At 41.1% G+C, this 16,153-nt stretch overlaps 1 protein-coding gene across 1 annotated transcript; it reads left to right on the plus strand.

Moving 5' to 3' along the window:
• The first annotated feature begins 3,436 nt into the window (after positions 1-3,436).
• ISY1 (ISY1 splicing factor homolog) lies at positions 3,437-15,932 on the plus strand. The gene is made up of 11 exons (XM_032995857.2): positions 3,437-3,492; positions 3,761-3,783; positions 5,228-5,279; positions 7,022-7,087; positions 7,826-7,868; positions 8,035-8,147; positions 8,867-8,984; positions 9,791-9,913; positions 12,320-12,429; positions 13,563-13,649; positions 15,129-15,932. Exons 1-11 carry the CDS (start codon positions 3,490-3,492, stop codon positions 15,234-15,236), a joined length of 846 nt encoding a protein of 281 aa, XP_032851748.1. The 5' UTR covers positions 3,437-3,489; the 3' UTR covers positions 15,237-15,932.
• The last annotated feature ends 221 nt before the right edge of the window (positions 15,933-16,153 follow it).

Here is a 16,153-nt window from a genome sequence, read left to right on the forward strand (position 1 = left end):
AGCAAGGGTTAGTAAATGGTTATAAAGTTACGCAGTTGAAAAGTGAGCTGATGCAGAGTGTGTCTTGAGTACATCCGCTCAGTAAGTGAATGAAGTCTTGATGTGCAAGACAAACAAGGGTAGGAGTTGTTGACTGGTCACTGCTCCCCTGTAAGGCACGACTGTAGAAAGCGTCTGGTGTTAAAGACAGCCAAGGGCAGCTTCAGCTGGAGTACCTCCCTGAGCTTGGGCTGACTTCAGGAGCTCTGGCAGATCATACACACTCTGGCCGTCATCAGGGATAGTGTGCTTTGTTTGCATCTTCACACACAGACCAAAGGCTTTCATTTCTTTCAAGTCCCAAAGTGTCTTTCACAGGCTGTGTATGCTGTAGCGGTGAAAAATTGCCTGTCATGTTGGGACAACTGTGTGTGGATCTCTCTAGAGAGAAGTACCAGACTGATAACGTACGGCTACGCTAGAGTAAAACTAAATTAGCGCTATTGTCTTCTAGATCTGTGTTAAATCAGTTAAGTATCACGTTAGCCTTGCTTCCAGAATAAGCGAAAATTACAAAAGTGACATGGTTCATGCAGTAGTGCCGCTGAAGGTTGTGGTCTTCCAGGAACAACTTACTGTCTGCTGAAAGCCACAGGCTTAGCACGAGTAAGGCTTACGGAAGACTGATGAGAACTCAGTTGAAGATCCCAATGAGGAGTCTTACCTGGGAGTGTTTGAAACTGTAAAAGCAGGCATATTACCTCATAATCTTCAGGTTGTTTCAGGAAATCCGGTATCTAAAGTGTGTGTCTCCAAGAAAATTGTGATGGTCATAGCTGCTGTGTCATACCATGTGAACTCTGATCAGATTGTTGCTGCTTTGCAGTGGGCTGCCATAGCACTTTAGAGTTCCTTAACATTTAATGAAATAAACATTTATAAAGAACTCAAGTTTTCAGCCTGGGTTTGATGTTCAAAGTCTGTGGAAAAGGTTGAGCCATAGTTCAGGTAGAAAGAGATGCTGAGTGAAGATACCAAGTACATGGTGGCTAGAGCCTGGGTCAGCGGCTGGCAGCGGCTAACCTGAGCAGGTTTTAGAAAGGCTGAGTTGGGACTGCTGCAGAGACAGAAGGAAACAAACTGTCGGAAGAAGTCTCTGAAGCACCTAAAGAGGGAATGTTATTGTACTGCTTTGCCTAAGCAGAAAAATATTCTGCCTGGTCAGTGTGACATAAAGATGTAATAGGCAGGTGCTACAGAGTGTAAAACCAAAATGAGAGGGTGGCTGCTACTACAATTGGTTGTAATCCTTTGACAGGACGCCTTTTGTCCAGCCTATTTGCTGAAGAACAAAGCTTTTCATCTCTGTGGAATTAAGGGGTGGGGAAGAGGTCCTTGCCTGAGTTGTGTGGAGGTGTGTGTGTTTGGGCTTTATTTTTTAATAGCTGCTATTGGAGCATGAGTGTGCTTTTGCATCTTAAACGCGGTTGTGAAAACCGGCACAAAATCCACGATTGAAATGCGTGGGTTGGCTTGGGGTAGTACAGATAGCCTAGTCATAGCGTAGTCTTGCTCAGCCTAGTGGTAAGTTAGTATAAATTAACTGAATCTTTACATATAATTATCTTAGTTGAATAGTAATAAAGCTTGATGCTCTGTGATTACAGAAACCTGAAAGTCTTTGTGACTTAACCTGTAGCTAAAAAAACTGCCGTGTCAAAGACCAGCAGTGCTGGTGACATCTATACTTTTCTATTCCTGTAGGAGTTGGTGATAAAGATTGGCTACAGAGATCCTGCAGCCACTGCTTCTTAGTACTCTGGTGCTTAACTGTTACATTGTCACAGTAATTTCTGTGTGTCTGAAAAGTAGTAGTGTTTTCCGAGATGTATTTTTTTGTAACAAAATTTGATTTGAAAGCTGAGAAATACCAACCAGGGTGTAACTTGAAAAAGGAGAAAATTATTCCAACTCGGGGATCTCTTCCTAGTCATCTTTCTGTCAAGAGCAGTTTAGGTTACTACTTCAATATATATATAATAATATGCTACTTTAGATACTACTTCAAATGTTGGTGGTTTCAAAGTTAACAAGATGAACAAGCAAATACTGATTTCAGAAACTGTTGGGCCTTGGAAAAATCAAGCCTAGTATTTCATTTGTTCCATGTTAATATTTTTCACTAACACTGAATCATCTCATTAGTTTTGAAGACCAATCCCGTGACAAACTCCAGTGTAGTGGTTTTCATAGATCTGGTGGATTATATGGATCAGGAATGCAGAGAGGTAAGTGTGTAATAGATTGTTTTCTACATGCAGGGATCTCTGAAGGCCTAGCATTTTCTGGAAGGGGAAGTGTTATTGAGTAAATTCTCACTGAAAACCAGTTTTCCCAGTTTGGTTTTTAGACCAACAAACAGCAAAGGGTTGATGGATGTTGCCATTAAAGGTGGCAGCCTATGCTGGGTGAATAAAGAGGAGGTGGTTGGTGTGTCGTGTTTCTAAATCCATGTCCTGTAATGCTGTTGCTGGGCAGGAAGTCTTGAATGTGACATATGAAATACCTGCAAAAGTGCTTTTCCATTCCTAAGTGGGGAAACTAAGCATATGGAAGAATACAAAAATATTTTTTACTTTTATTACTATTATTTTGTGATCTAAAAATGCTGCAGTAACACCACAGGAGGTAAGTGTCGGATTTCTTTTCCAGAAGGGCTTGATGTCCCTTAAAGTATGGCGGGAGCAAAAACGTTGGAACAGAGCACAGCACAGAGCTACTTGGATTTCAAGAGAAATACTTTCAAATTATTAGCAGGAAAACTAGTTACTCTTTTATAAAAGACTAACAAATATTATTGTGCAAATCAAAATTTTGTAGCTGGGAGTTTACAGTTTTGCACATCACCTACTTGAATTGTATTTTGAAAGTGGTGAGCCAGGCAAGCTAACTGTGACTCCTTCAGCATGTGAATCGTTCTGAGGGGGATCCCAAACACGGCATTTCATACCTTGGTTCCCCTTAGCTGTTCATATGAATGCATGGTATAAATCCACTCGCTGCTGCACGAGAGAGTTGCATTTTCTGATCTGCCCGTGGTGTGTGCACCCGGGGCTGTGGAGGCCTGGCGGCGCAGAACCCACACTCGCTGCTGACGCTACATACAGAAAAATAGCGCAGTACAGACATTTTTAGTGTTAAAACACGGAGATGTGCTGTACGAACTGTGGTCCGTGAAAAGCGCTCCAGGTAACGGCTCTGGGCTCTCGGTGTACAAGCCGTCTGAGGGCCGCGCCGGGCGCTCTGCGCATGCGCGGTGCCGTCGTCTCCCCCCACCCTCTAGCCGAGGGGCGGGGCGCCGCCCGCCTGCGCGCATGCGCGGTGTCGTCGTCTCCCCCAGCTCATTGGCTATGGGGCGGGGCGCGCGCACACACACACCCCCCCGCCGGTGCGCATGCGCAGTTGGTGTTAGTTGCTGTACCGGCGTGGCTGAGGGAGCCGGTTGCCGCCATGGTGAGTGTGGGGCCTTGCTTGGGGCGGCCGGGGGGGTCCCTGCTGCCCGCTGGTGCTGTTGCCCGGCGGTGGGGATTCCGTGGGGAGCGACCGGTGGCTGCTACACCGGGCGGGATGTCCCTCCGCCCATCAGGAGCGGGGTGCGGGCCTGGTGCCCGCTCCCTCCTTCCAGGCCTTAAGAAGCGGGGGGCGTTTCGGGGAGGGGGGGATGGCGGTGAGGCGCTGCTGAGGGCCGTTAGTAACACCGTGTCTGTTTTCTCTCTTTCAGGCTCGAAACGCGGAAAAGGCCATGTGAGTGAGGCTGGGGGTGCTGCTGGGGTTCCCCGGCTCCCTGAGCGGGCGCTGCCGTACGGGTGCCGCTCGCTTTGGCCTTAGGGTGGGGACCCCTACGGGTTCCAGAGGTCGATCTGCCTTATCCCATCTTCTGGAGCAGCACAGTCGTGCCCCTGTGTCACGCTGCCCTGCGCACCTGAGACTGGCTCTGTTTGGTATCAGAGACATCTGTGCCCTCTGTGCCATGGTTCACACCCAAAGAACCATGCTGGCCCAGTGGGACTCACTGTTCAGCCCTTTTCAAAGCACTGGGAGTTTAGTAATGCTTTTCAGGACTTACTTGCCCGTGTTATGCTGGTCTGGAGATGGTGCAAGGTGTCCGTACACGGTGTTGTGGGGCTCATATAGCTGTGCCAGGCAGTGCTGCACTGATCGCCGGCGCAAGGAAGGAGCTCAGCAAGGGCTGGATGATCGATGTAAAATGTGTTGTAGTGGCCCGTTATGGTTTAGGCAGGTCCCATTTTTGGAACATGCTGGACAGGAGTCTGTCAGCATTGGTTTAAGTATAACTCGTCTTGCTTGGGAGTGGCCAATGGGTTTTAACATACTTGTATTAATTTTCTTGAGTATTTTTCAAAAAGATTTGCAGACCACATATTTAGAACTATTAGATTTGGGGGTTTTCAATATATTTGTCTCATGTTTGTTCTTTTTCTTAAAATACTTGTAATAGTAACTAAGAGGCTGAAGAGATTACAGGTGTCTAATACTTTGTGAGGTGCTCTCATACTGTGGTCCTGTCCAGTGCGTCTGAGACACTGGATTGGATGGTGTGATTTTCATTCTGGAAATACTTCTTAACAGCAGATGGAGCCTAGATAAATGGCTTAGATGCAGGGTATAGGTATGCTGTTAAAGGTTTTAAATGTGCTCAATTGTTTTATGCTTTTAAACGTAACTATTGAATGTCTAATAAATAAATTAAACTGTATATAAAAAACACCCCTGTAGTGTGTGTAGTCTCTGCTCAGTTGTGAGAGACTCAGAATAGTTTGGTAAATGTTAATAAACTTGGTTACTAACTTCTGCTTTGCTTACCGAAGCTTTTTTTCTCTTGAGTGTTTTGTTTGCTTTTTGATATATCCCCTGCTAAGATATGTAAACTTAATGCATGTGCTTAGAACTTGTTGATGTCCTTTTGCTGCTAATATCTAATGTGCTGGCATATGCTAAACAGAAAAAAATAATTAGCTGCTTACCAGGATTTCTATTTATCTAAGAAACTGATCATCGAGGATTTCTAGTGTTGAAGTCACTATCTGGAAGAGCTAGTCAATGAATATGTTGAAGCCTTTGTTTACCACAGACTGTAATTAAGTCCGTAATAAACATCCAGAGCAAAACTTGGTTTTGTTGGGATGTAGATTTGTAAAAGTAAATCTGTTTCCTCTCTTTTCTTTAGGACGGCCTTGGCAAGATTTCGGCAAGCTCAGCTTGAGGAAGGAAAAGTGAAGGTAAGACATAAAAACACTAAAACTTTGTTAGCTCTAGTCAAGAATGGAACGTTAGCGTTGTACAGAGCTGTGTGACACCTGTTGGAAAGGTCGTGTAGCAGATACAGGTATCTTGTAGGAGTCTGTCGTTAGTCATCTGGAAAGGAGCTGAAGTAGGGACTGTAATTTAGTGGCGTGAAACAGAAATGGTAAATCGACTTTTCTTAACTAAATAACCTGTTTACAAATTTACATATATGTAGTTTCAGAGCTGTGTTGGCTTGTCTGCTGAGAAGAAAGTGCAAATTGAATGTCACTTAATTTTTTTGTGTAATATAGGTAGAATATGTAATAGTTTGGAAAAAACCCAAACTACAGTAATGTTATAGAGTCAGCATGCTGGACAGAAAATGGAAATTATTTTTGAAACTGAAGTTATCTCCTTGTGCAACTACTTACACAAATTGATGCACATACAATTACCTTTACTGACAGTAATCACAAGCTTTGTTTGGATTTCTTCCCGGAAGAGGTAGAGAAATCCTTCTCATAATCTTGATCATTGGTATATTCTGAGAAAACAGTAACCACAAAACAGAGGACCTTCAGGATCATTGTGAGCTCAAGGCTTGCATGAGACATAACATTGGCATGTTATTAACCCAACACATGCATCTGTTCACAGTTGTCTTCGCTGTCATGCAGCTAGCTTTTTTTTAATTGGTGTAAAATTGACAAAAAAAAAATGGACCTAGCAACTTTAATTTAACCCACCCCCCCCCGAATATAATGAAAGAAATAGCACCCCTAAATCCTCACACGACCTCAAAGACAGATTCTCAACTGTCTCTGGATATTCTTGTACATTTTTCACTGAATCATAACTCAAATTGCAAGAATATTTACATGGAATCAGAGCGTTCTCTTTTTTTTTGATAGATTTGTAGTTTTTAATTTTGGGTAACTGACAAAGGAATTCTGGAAACTAACTGAGGTGTCCTATGTTTGTGCCTTAAGAAATTATGCTTTACACGTGAGTGTGAGCAATACGAAACAGTAAAGTTGAAAATAACCATTTGGAGAAATTAGTGGAAGAGACTTCCATGAACAGCAGCCAGAGAACAAGATGGAATAGAGTTTCTAGTATACTCTATGAAGGAAGGTTTTTAAGAGGTAAAGCTGTGGAAGTAGTGTAGGGAAAGGGACAAAACAACTGCATACAGAGTCCTAAAGATAAGATGAAGTATTAGTTTGTGTAAGCAAGTCAATGGAATGTGAAGAAGATTGGGAAAAAGGTGGTTTGGATAAACTGTAGTTCAGAGAGGACAAAACAAGGTCGTCTTAGAAAAAAAATACATTATTTAGGTAGTAGCAATTGAGAAAGAAAGGCCTAAACTTAATAGCTACTTGGGAGACAGTGGATTTTATTTAGATGCTAGTATACTGAAAATGTTGTAATTCCTAATGTCCTAAATGGAGCATTATTTGTAATGGAGAGGATTGTGGGGTGTTTTGAAAAAACAGGTGATGGATTTTGTTTTGAATAAAAAAAGTGGATTTAAGTAGATTTTTCTATTCTGTGATAGTTTAATTTGGCAGGGCTGTAAATTGTCATTGTTTTCCATTTTCTAAAAATAGGTGGGAGCAGAAGGCACTGGACCTTGGTAGCATAGTTTGGGGTTAATTAAGCAATAAATTTTGCATGAAATGCCGTGAATATATTGATGCTAAAACTTCATGGTGTGTGGCTTTCTGTCAAACAGGAACGAAGACCTTTCCTTGCATCAGAGTGTAATGAATTGCCTAAAGCTGAGAAATGGAGGCGACAGGTAATGTCAAGCCATAGATTTTTCTATAATAATAGGTAGAACTTTAGCACTTTCTATTTAGACAGCCTACTTACAAATTTTTTTTCAGACTTCTTCAGTGTGCTGACAATTAAATTGCAGAATAATTTAGATTGGAAGATCATGTAGTTCACCACAGTGTTCAGAGCAGGTTGTACCATGTCAAGTTGCCCAGGGCCACATCCAACTGAGTTTTGAATATCTTTAGGGATTTGGATTCCACAGCATTTTGGGGCCCCTGTTCCATTACTTCCTTATTGATTTCCCCCCCCCGCCTTGAATTTAATCAGAATTTCCCCAGTTACAACTTGTGTTTGTTGCTACTTGTCCTATTGTCATGCACCTCTCAAATAGTCTGGCTCTGTTTTCTCTATACCCTCCGTTAGGTAGCTGAAGACAGCAATATGTTATTATCTTTTTGTTGTAAGGCAGGTCAAACCTAGTTCTCTCTTGGCCTTTCTCTGTACTGCACATGTTCCTGCCATCATCACATGTACAGCTGTAAAAATGTTTCCATGTTGATTAAGTGTCTGAGATACTATATTTGTGTCTGAATAAAATCTGTGTTGATATTTGAAATTGATTGGGGCTCTTTCCTAGATCAAAAAGCCAATTTAAGAAGTTGGATCTTTCTAGGGTGTTTTTTTTTTTCAGTCATTCCTAGCCATTTTTTTTTTTTTTTGAGAAACTCACTTCACTTCTGTGTTCTTATGTAACTAGATCATTGGAGAAATTTCCAAGAAAGTGGCACAGATTCAAAATGGTAAGATTTTTTAATTACATTTTCTTTTTTTGAATCTCCGGTCCTAAGCAGTTACAGTAAAAATCGTATTTCATGTGAACTATACTGTTTCCATTGCATAAATTTGGAAATTACTCTGGTGCTTCTAGTAAACTGCCTAATTTATTGCCTTTTTCCCCTCTGACAGCTGGATTAGGTGAATTCAGAATTCGAGACCTGAACGATGAAATAAACAAGCTTCTGAGGGAGAAAGGACACTGGGAATTTAGAATAAAGGAGCTAGGAGGTCCTGATTATGCTGTAAGTGCAGATTATTTTGTACTACCTGGTGGTTCTGCTTACAAGCAAAGTGACTGATGAAAAAAATATGTGCAATGTTTAGTTAACTACATATTACTTGTCCAGCATTTATTAGAGAGGAACTTTATTCAGCCCCTACGAATGTTAGTTTGTGTTAGAATAAATATTTGTTTCCACGATGAGCAAATCAGACTTTTCATTTGGAACAATGGTTCAGTGGGTCTTGCCTTCCCGATAAGAGTTTGCAGCACTGGTCTGATTTTACCCATCAGTAAGTGTTGTTTTTCTATCTTGTATGCTATCAGTCTGGAGAAGGATTTTCATTTGGCTCACCTGTTACTGCTGAAAATTAAATAATGACACTAGCTCTTACTTGCCAAAACCTTAAATATATGCTTACTGTCAAATTTAGTAGTGCTTGTTTATCTGATGCCTAAATATACTAGTGCAGAGAATAAGACAATTTTAGATATTTTGTGAAGGTCAATCTAGTATGGGCTCTCTGTAGTTTGCATGGTCATTTTAAATGTGATTTGTAGTAAAAGTAGAGAACTTGTATAAAAATGAGCTATGAAGATGTTCTACTTGTGGGGTAGTTTAAACTGCTCTAGCATATCTCCTCTCCCAGTCCTTTAAACTCGTAAGATGCCCAGGAAAACAGGAGACACAAGATGCAAGAGGAATAAAATTGAAAACAATGAACTCTGTTTATTTTCTAGCGGATTGGACCAAAAATGTTAGATCATGAAGGGAAGGAGGTTCCAGGAAACAGAGGTTACAAATATTTTGGAGCTGCAAAGGATTTACCAGGAGTTAGAGAACTTTTTGAAAAGGAACGTAAGTAAATAGCAACTTGTCCCAGACTTGACTCTACATAGTAGTATATCTTGAGTAAAGTATCTGCTGTAGTATGTGAGGAATGGTGGTAACAGCATATTCTGGCCTATGTCTTAAATCAGCTAAATGAAACACTGAACAGAAGTAATTGAATGCTATTTCTTTGGGCAAAGAACCCCTTTGGCTGTTTGTAGTTAAGGAAATGTAGAAAAGAGTAAGCTGTTTTCTGCTGGGAGTTCCAAATGGTAAGGACAGGTGTTCTATAGAAACTTTCTAGTGTAAGAGGTTAACTGTATTGGTAAATTCTAAATAGCACTCTGAGTTCAGAATTAAAAAAAAAAAAAAAGTTGGCTTGAACATAATTTTAGAAGCAGGAATCAAATGTAAGTGGATAAAACCTTATATACAGATTTGTCATAGAATGAGTGGGAATTACTTGGACCTGAAAGTGAGGCAAGCCTACTGAATCAGCTCTTTCTTACTTGCCATCTGCAAAGAAAAATGATGGGAAGTACTGCTCAGTACTGGGACTCCAGTACAGGGGGGCAAAAACCCCATGTGTGTGACAGTGTAGAATTGCCACAGGGTGGGAGCTGTGCAATATGAAGCATCACGTCATGTATTCAAACTGTTTTGTGCAGGCCAGAGTAAAATACCAGTACTCCTGACGTTGATGGCAGTTCAGATCACATGTTGGTTATTGGCTCAAACGAGGTAGCTGTAGTTGCTGTGAGGTTGACAGGAACTGGGAACGCAGAGCAAGCTCTCAGGATGGACCTGGAGGAATGACAGTCCTCTTCTTTCAGCCCTCCCACCACCTCGGAAAACTCGAGCTGAGCTTATGAAAGCCATTGATGCAGAATACTATGGCTACAGGGATGAAGATGATGGTATTCTGGAGCCACTGGAACAAGAACACGAAAAGAAAGGTATGTGACATTCAGAGCTTGGATAAATCAGTCCAAGAAGCGGTGATGGTGGACTCTGGACTGTGCAGTTAAAATATATATATTTATTTCCCCCCACCCATCCCTTGTGGGTGTTGTCTTGTGCTTAGCTGTCAGATTTCATCCATCACAGAGGTATCCAAGTGCACTATTGTGTAAGGCATTTCAGGGGTGAGGGGGGTGTGTGCTTTAGAGTTGGCTTTTATGTTTATTAACGATTTAATACTGTCAGCAAGTGATTCACTACTGAAGCAAAATCTCATTCTTTTCTCCCACCTTTTTCATGCTTAAGAATGTAAAAGAGTAAGTTGCAGCAGGGAGATCTGTGCAACTCAAGTGGTTATTTCCCTCCTTTGTGAAAACTGGCTGTACCATCTGTTTCCTGTAGTACCTAATGATTTATCCATAAACGTAACTGTTTAGTTTTCTTGGAGATTAGAGGGGACCTTCTGAAAATCCTGAAGTTTAGGTAGCCTGTGTTAATTTATCCACATCATCTATCTCAGAACTTCAGCATATTTATGAATATTTTTTCCTTTGAAACCCATACTTCCTCATTAGATAGTATTTATCCATGTGTCTCCTCACTTAGTTCTCCAGCTTTGTTTCTGCTGACTTGCCTGGTAAAGACATAAGGATTATAAGTCTAATTCCTGAAACTCTCTTTAAAATTCAGCACTGTGTGCCATCTTCTGGTATTTGTGTAGCTTTAAGCAAGAGGCTATCCAGCACCTTTAAGAGCTTAGCTGTTTGATAAATAGTTCTTTCAGTCCTGGTCCTGGGAATTTGTTGCTGTTTGCATTGTATGTTTGTTTTATGATCTCTTCTTTTGAAATTTCAACTGCAGGCAAATCCTCAGTGCTCTGTAGGACAAGGTCCTGGTATAGAAACCCTTGGCAGGCTCTTCCACAGAACGCAGCAGTTAAGACAATCAGATTTAGCTTGACTGGTGCTTCTTTTTGTATACAATTATCTCTTTGGAATTAAGAGAGAAAAACTTTAAACAGAACTGCAGGAAGTGAGGTGCTTGAATGATTACAAGTTGTTGAGCTTGTAACTGTTATCGGTACTTAGTATCTTGGGGTGGTTATCCACTGCTTACATTTATCCTTTCTCCATGTGTGAGATCTCCACAGCATTATGTGTTAGAGATCGTGCCTTGTCGGTTAGATTATAGGACAGGGAGAAAGAGGAGAATAAAGGAAATTCACTTATCTGTCTCCTGCAGCATAGGCTAGATCCTTAAACCAAGTGAACTGTAGCTGGCTGACAGACAATTGATAGCTAGGAAGGGACGTTGTGTGGGGCAGCGCTCCCAGAAAGGCCACGCACTCGGTGTTCATCTTGCACGTCTTGCTGATTGCAAATAGGAGAGGTAGCTCATCTAGATTCATGTGGCTATTTAAGAGAATTATCTTTAGTGATTGTGCCACTTGAAATAACAAGGCTAGAGATGCTAACAGAACCAATAGGTGGACTATTACTGTAGAATTAATGTACTAATAATGCACAATAGCCAAGATTCTCTTAGGGTCACTTGTTTTCTGGGCTCTTGTGTTTTTTACCTTGTTATCAGAAGAGTTAAATTTTTGTGAAACAAAGTATTGAAAAAGCTTCTTAATTTGGGACTTTTCTATTACAAAACCACGCAAAAATGCATCCATGTGCCATTAGTTAGTTAGATCTTGCTTTCTCAGGGAGAGCATTTTAATATTTGTTCTTCGAGAGCTAGGAGGAATGACTGCTGACTTAGGTTGTAGGCATTTCATACTGCCTAGTTGCATTAATCTTGCATTTTTCTAGGATTTTTGTACACTGGCGATGTCACTGATTAAGCTTCTTAAAACTTGTTTTAGTGCTCATTCTAGCACTCTGCTGTGTAGTAGGGATACAGCAGCGTAACACCTCCTAGCTAGCAGCAAGTTACAGAACTGGAATTGTGCTATAAAATAAGAGAAATGCACTACGAGGTGAAAAGAAAGACTTGTGGGTCGTCACTGTAAGGGGCGTAATCATGTTTAATTAACTACATGGTGATCAGCATTCTTATAGCTGTTGACGTGCTACAGAGCTGTAAGAGCCACTTATCCTGGTTGTGTGACCCCGTGTTACTCAGTTCAGAAAGTAGGTTGATATTTAACCACGACATTTAGAGTCTAAAATGTACCCAAATTAAGACATTAGGAAGTACCACACTTCCACAATGTGGTTTTGCTCAGGTGACGTTGTATTTTATTAGATACAACATCAAGGCTCTACAGTAAGTGTATGTTACCGATGTAGAGGATTTAAGCAAGAAGCTTAAGTCTGCTGGAAAAGCTTTGGAAATAGGACTGTGCTGCTTTAACCTGCTCTCAGATAACTTGCCGTTTTTCCTTTGCTAACCAGTTATAGCAGAAGCAGTGGAAAAATGGAAAATGGAGAGAGAAGCACGACTTGCCAGAGGTGAGGAGGAAGAGGAGGAGGAAGTAAATATCTATGCTGTCAACGATGATGAGGTATGTGATGACTAAGGTGATGTAACATTTCGCATGTCTTCTATGCTGTCCCCTTGGACATACAGTTACTTTGCCAGGAACCTGTCTGCTGCTGTGTTCTGCCCTTCTCTCTGCCTAACTCACTATACAGCTGTCCCTGTTGAGTAAAAATCTGCAGCGGATGAGTACCCTTGCTCCATGTTCAGAGAGCAATGCAAGCTGGCAGCTAGGGAAGACTTTACTTGAGTGAGAAACAACTAACAGCTGAGACCTTGTTGTGATTTGACTGTCACTGCCTGGAATGCTGGTATTTGTAAGGTAGTGTGTTGTTAACTTCACACTGATCAGCCTTGCATCGAAGCGCAGTCTACATCAGTAACAGCACAAGCAGTTTTGTGTACGGTATAATTTCACGCTGCCAGTGCGTAGCAAAACCAGGGGTTGCCAGGATCCTGTTTATAGTTGAATCCTGATACAGCAAGGCTGTGCTGATGCTGCAGTCACTGCTGTGACGTGGCTCTTGTGTCCCTTCATTGTTCCTGCTGCCAATGCCAGTAGGAGAAGTGAGGGACGTTGCCACCGCTCTCGAAAATCTGTAAAAGGGGTACTGGAAACTCGCTCTTATTTTGCAGTCCATACCTAAGTGGATTTATCACAAGACTAAAAAAGAGATAGTTCATAAGGTAAGACTAGTGGTTCCTTCAGTACCCTGTTTTATTTCTATCATCTCGTGATTCATAAGCCCAGTTCTCAGGTGTGAGAACAAAACAGTATAGATCTATACAAGCAAGTGGTACATATATTTTTAAAGCACTTGCTTTCTTCTTGGTTAGCTGTCTCCTCTTGTTTATAGCTTTGCTATGGCAGCCAGAGAGATATGGAAGAGGAGGGAATATAGCTTTACATTCATGCCCATGCCACAGCAGAAGAAAAGCTATATGAAGCATGAAAGCAATAATTCTAAAAATGTCTAGGAGCAGGATCTGAATGTGATGCTTGTCATATTCCTTTGTTGTTCGGTCCTATTTACCTACTGCTTGTGTTTGTAGCATTGATCATGTTCTATCCTGCTCCTTTTGGCAAAGCAAGTAAAAGGTTTTTTTGATGACCTCTTTAGAAAGTAAACTTGATGTGGCTTCATTTTTTTTTTTCAGTCCGATGAGGAAGGTGGCAAGGAAAAAGAAGGTGAAGAAGGCCAACAGAAATTTATTGCACATGTTCCAGTGCCATCTCAACAGGAGGTAAGACATAACAAAGTTAAGTTGCAGAGATCCACACTGACTTTTGCAAGACAGAGCTCTTAATTTATGGCAGGTCAGAATTAAAAGTGTCCTTGATTTGTTAATTCTGTGACTTGACTCTGCAGCTGTTTAATTCTCTTGCAAATGCTGTGGAACTGGCCAGAATTATGGTACCATTGCTATAACCCTTTTCACCTGAGAAGTTCCAAAACCTATATAAGTATTACATAAATGGGAAAGTGCTGTGGTGTTATGATCAAGATAACCCTGATTGCCTACTTTATCTTTGCTGTGCTTTTCTGCTGACAGTCTAACTTTTTTTTAATTTAATGGGATGATTTCTGAGTTGCAGGGTTTGCTGTCATGAGTTTTCTAAAATTATTTTGGTGGCATGACCTTGAGTTGACTATTGTATTTTGAAACTGCTCTAGGGTACGTATTACTGTAACAGTGACAGGTTGTTTGAAATATAACTCAGACAATAAGGTTCTGGAGCTATGTATCTTTTGGTAGGTATGCCTTTACATCGTGCAGGTAGCATGTGGTGGTTTGTCCCCTGCTGCCATCTTGTCAGATGGCAAAGCTGTATTCTCCTGTGAAGTCAAGATCCTGCACGTTCGACAAAATATACATGTAATGGCTTGTCAAAACTGCAGGAGAGAAATAATGCCTAAAAACATTGCTTTCTGGCCAGTGGTATTCTCTTAATGAAGACAGCGTAACTGAGAGTCAAAACTGGCTTCCTAATACATAACCACTGATACACATAGCAATCTTTTCTAATTAGAAGACAGTAGTCAGTGTAATCTTCGCTCTTCTTGAGTGGTAAATCACTCCATTCCTTGATTATGCCTTCTAGATCCTAAATTACAAAAAGCTAAGGTTCAGAACACTTATTTTTGAGAGATGCTGTGTGCAGTCTGGGCAAATATAAAATCATTACTGAGATTAAAACAAGTCTTGCAGGTTGCTATTAGCAGATCTTTAAAGTACATGGTGGTTAAAAATCGTGTATTGCTGGCACTTCTAGACAAAATTTAAGGAAGAGGTTCACAGCCGTTGCTCCTGTGAAAGGCACACTCACTAAACTGTTACTTTGGGTGTGTGGACGAGGGTGGCGTAATTGCACGTGTTCTGCATTTGTTAAGACTCTGAGACAATTGTTTGAAACAATATTCAAGTGACTGTACTGAGAATATAAAATAAAATGGGAGCTAACACCCTAATTGTAAAGGGTGGGAGCACAGATCTGAAATGGAGGCATCTGTTTTCGTGCTTCTTTTGACTTCCATGAGCTTCAGTTGAGTGTTAAAAAAGATACTCCTGCTTCATCTTAATGCAGCTACTTTTACACCCGTACACACCTCTAACTTTCACGATCTGTTTCCTCTGTTTTTCTTCCTCTTGTCTTAATAGCTAAATGTGCTAGGTTTTGGCATCTTAATAAAGCTCAATGTCATCCTATTTTTATATTTGCAGATTGAGGAAGCTCTTGTACGGAGAAAGAAGATGGAGCTGCTTCAGAAATATGCCAGTGAAACCCTCATGGCACAGAGTGAAGAAGCAAAAACACTTCTAGGATTGTAACCTTGCACCAGTATGGCCTGGGTTTTGTATAACCCATCTACAGGCTCGTATATTCTGGTAGCAGTCGCTTATAGCTTTAAAAGCCCCTTTGAATGTTAAGAGTAAGCTGATGAGTTTACAGTGTGTTCTGCAGAAGGAAGAACCATCATTTTGGTTTATCCACTAGGATGACTTGCATTTCAGTGTTGAAAAAGATCAAACCTAGGTAAACTTGTCTCTTACATCTTCAGTAACTGTCTTCAATCCTTTCACTCTGTAAAACAGTCAGTGCAGTGGTGCCTCTTATGGGTAGAGCCACAAACCCAGTGACTCCTTAAATCCTGAAGGAAAACCGACTGATGTTACCGCCCTTCCGTCTGCCGTATCCTGACTGTAAGTGTACACATCTTTCTCATGTTGATTTTTGCTGAGGTGAGTCCAGAAGTAACTTACAGTATTGTGCCTGGTTAGTTTACCAGAATAACCTAGAACCTGTTTAGAGGTGCCTTGATGGCAGATCTTAGGAGTGACTTCGAAATTGGCTCGGTCCTTTGTGTAACACATGCAGTATGTCTAAAAGCTATTACCCTTTTTGTGGTTTGTAACCGTGCCTGGGTGAATTGCTTAAATGCTGGATATTTCAGCAACTATTGTAAATACTTCCAACTTTGCAATACCTTGTTCAAATATTTGTAGTAAAACTTATTTACAACCTGATGTCTTGTTTCATTCTAGCTCAAATGATTGTATTGTTTCTCTAATTGTAGCTAAAGAATGGGATCGTAAACAGCCGTCCATGTAGGGGTTTGAAGCTCTGCATCCCCTGCTGCTCTTAGCTTGTGTATCCCGTGACAACAGGCAGATTACAGCAGGGCCTGTTCTGAGGCGTATGGTGACTAATGTCGTTACACCCGTCTAAATGAATGAAATCTTCAGTT

This window comes from Tyto alba, unplaced genomic scaffold (genome assembly GCF_018691265.1).
Source record: "Tyto alba isolate M040663 unplaced genomic scaffold, T.alba_DEE_v4.0 Super-Scaffold_49, whole genome shotgun sequence".
Lineage (NCBI taxonomy): Eukaryota > Metazoa > Chordata > Aves > Strigiformes > Tytonidae > Tyto > Tyto alba.

What these genes read in the sequence shown, in the direction of transcription:
- ISY1 (XM_032995857.2), top strand. An exon ending in AGTGGCACAGATTCAAAATG is followed by an intron (nt 7,869 to 8,034) that starts GTAAGATTTTTT and finishes CCCCTCTGACAG; the next exon opens with CTGGATTAGGTGAATTCAGA. An exon ending in AGAACTTTTTGAAAAGGAAC is followed by an intron (nt 8,985 to 9,790) that starts GTAAGTAAATAG and finishes CTCTTCTTTCAG; the next exon opens with CCCTCCCACCACCTCGGAAA.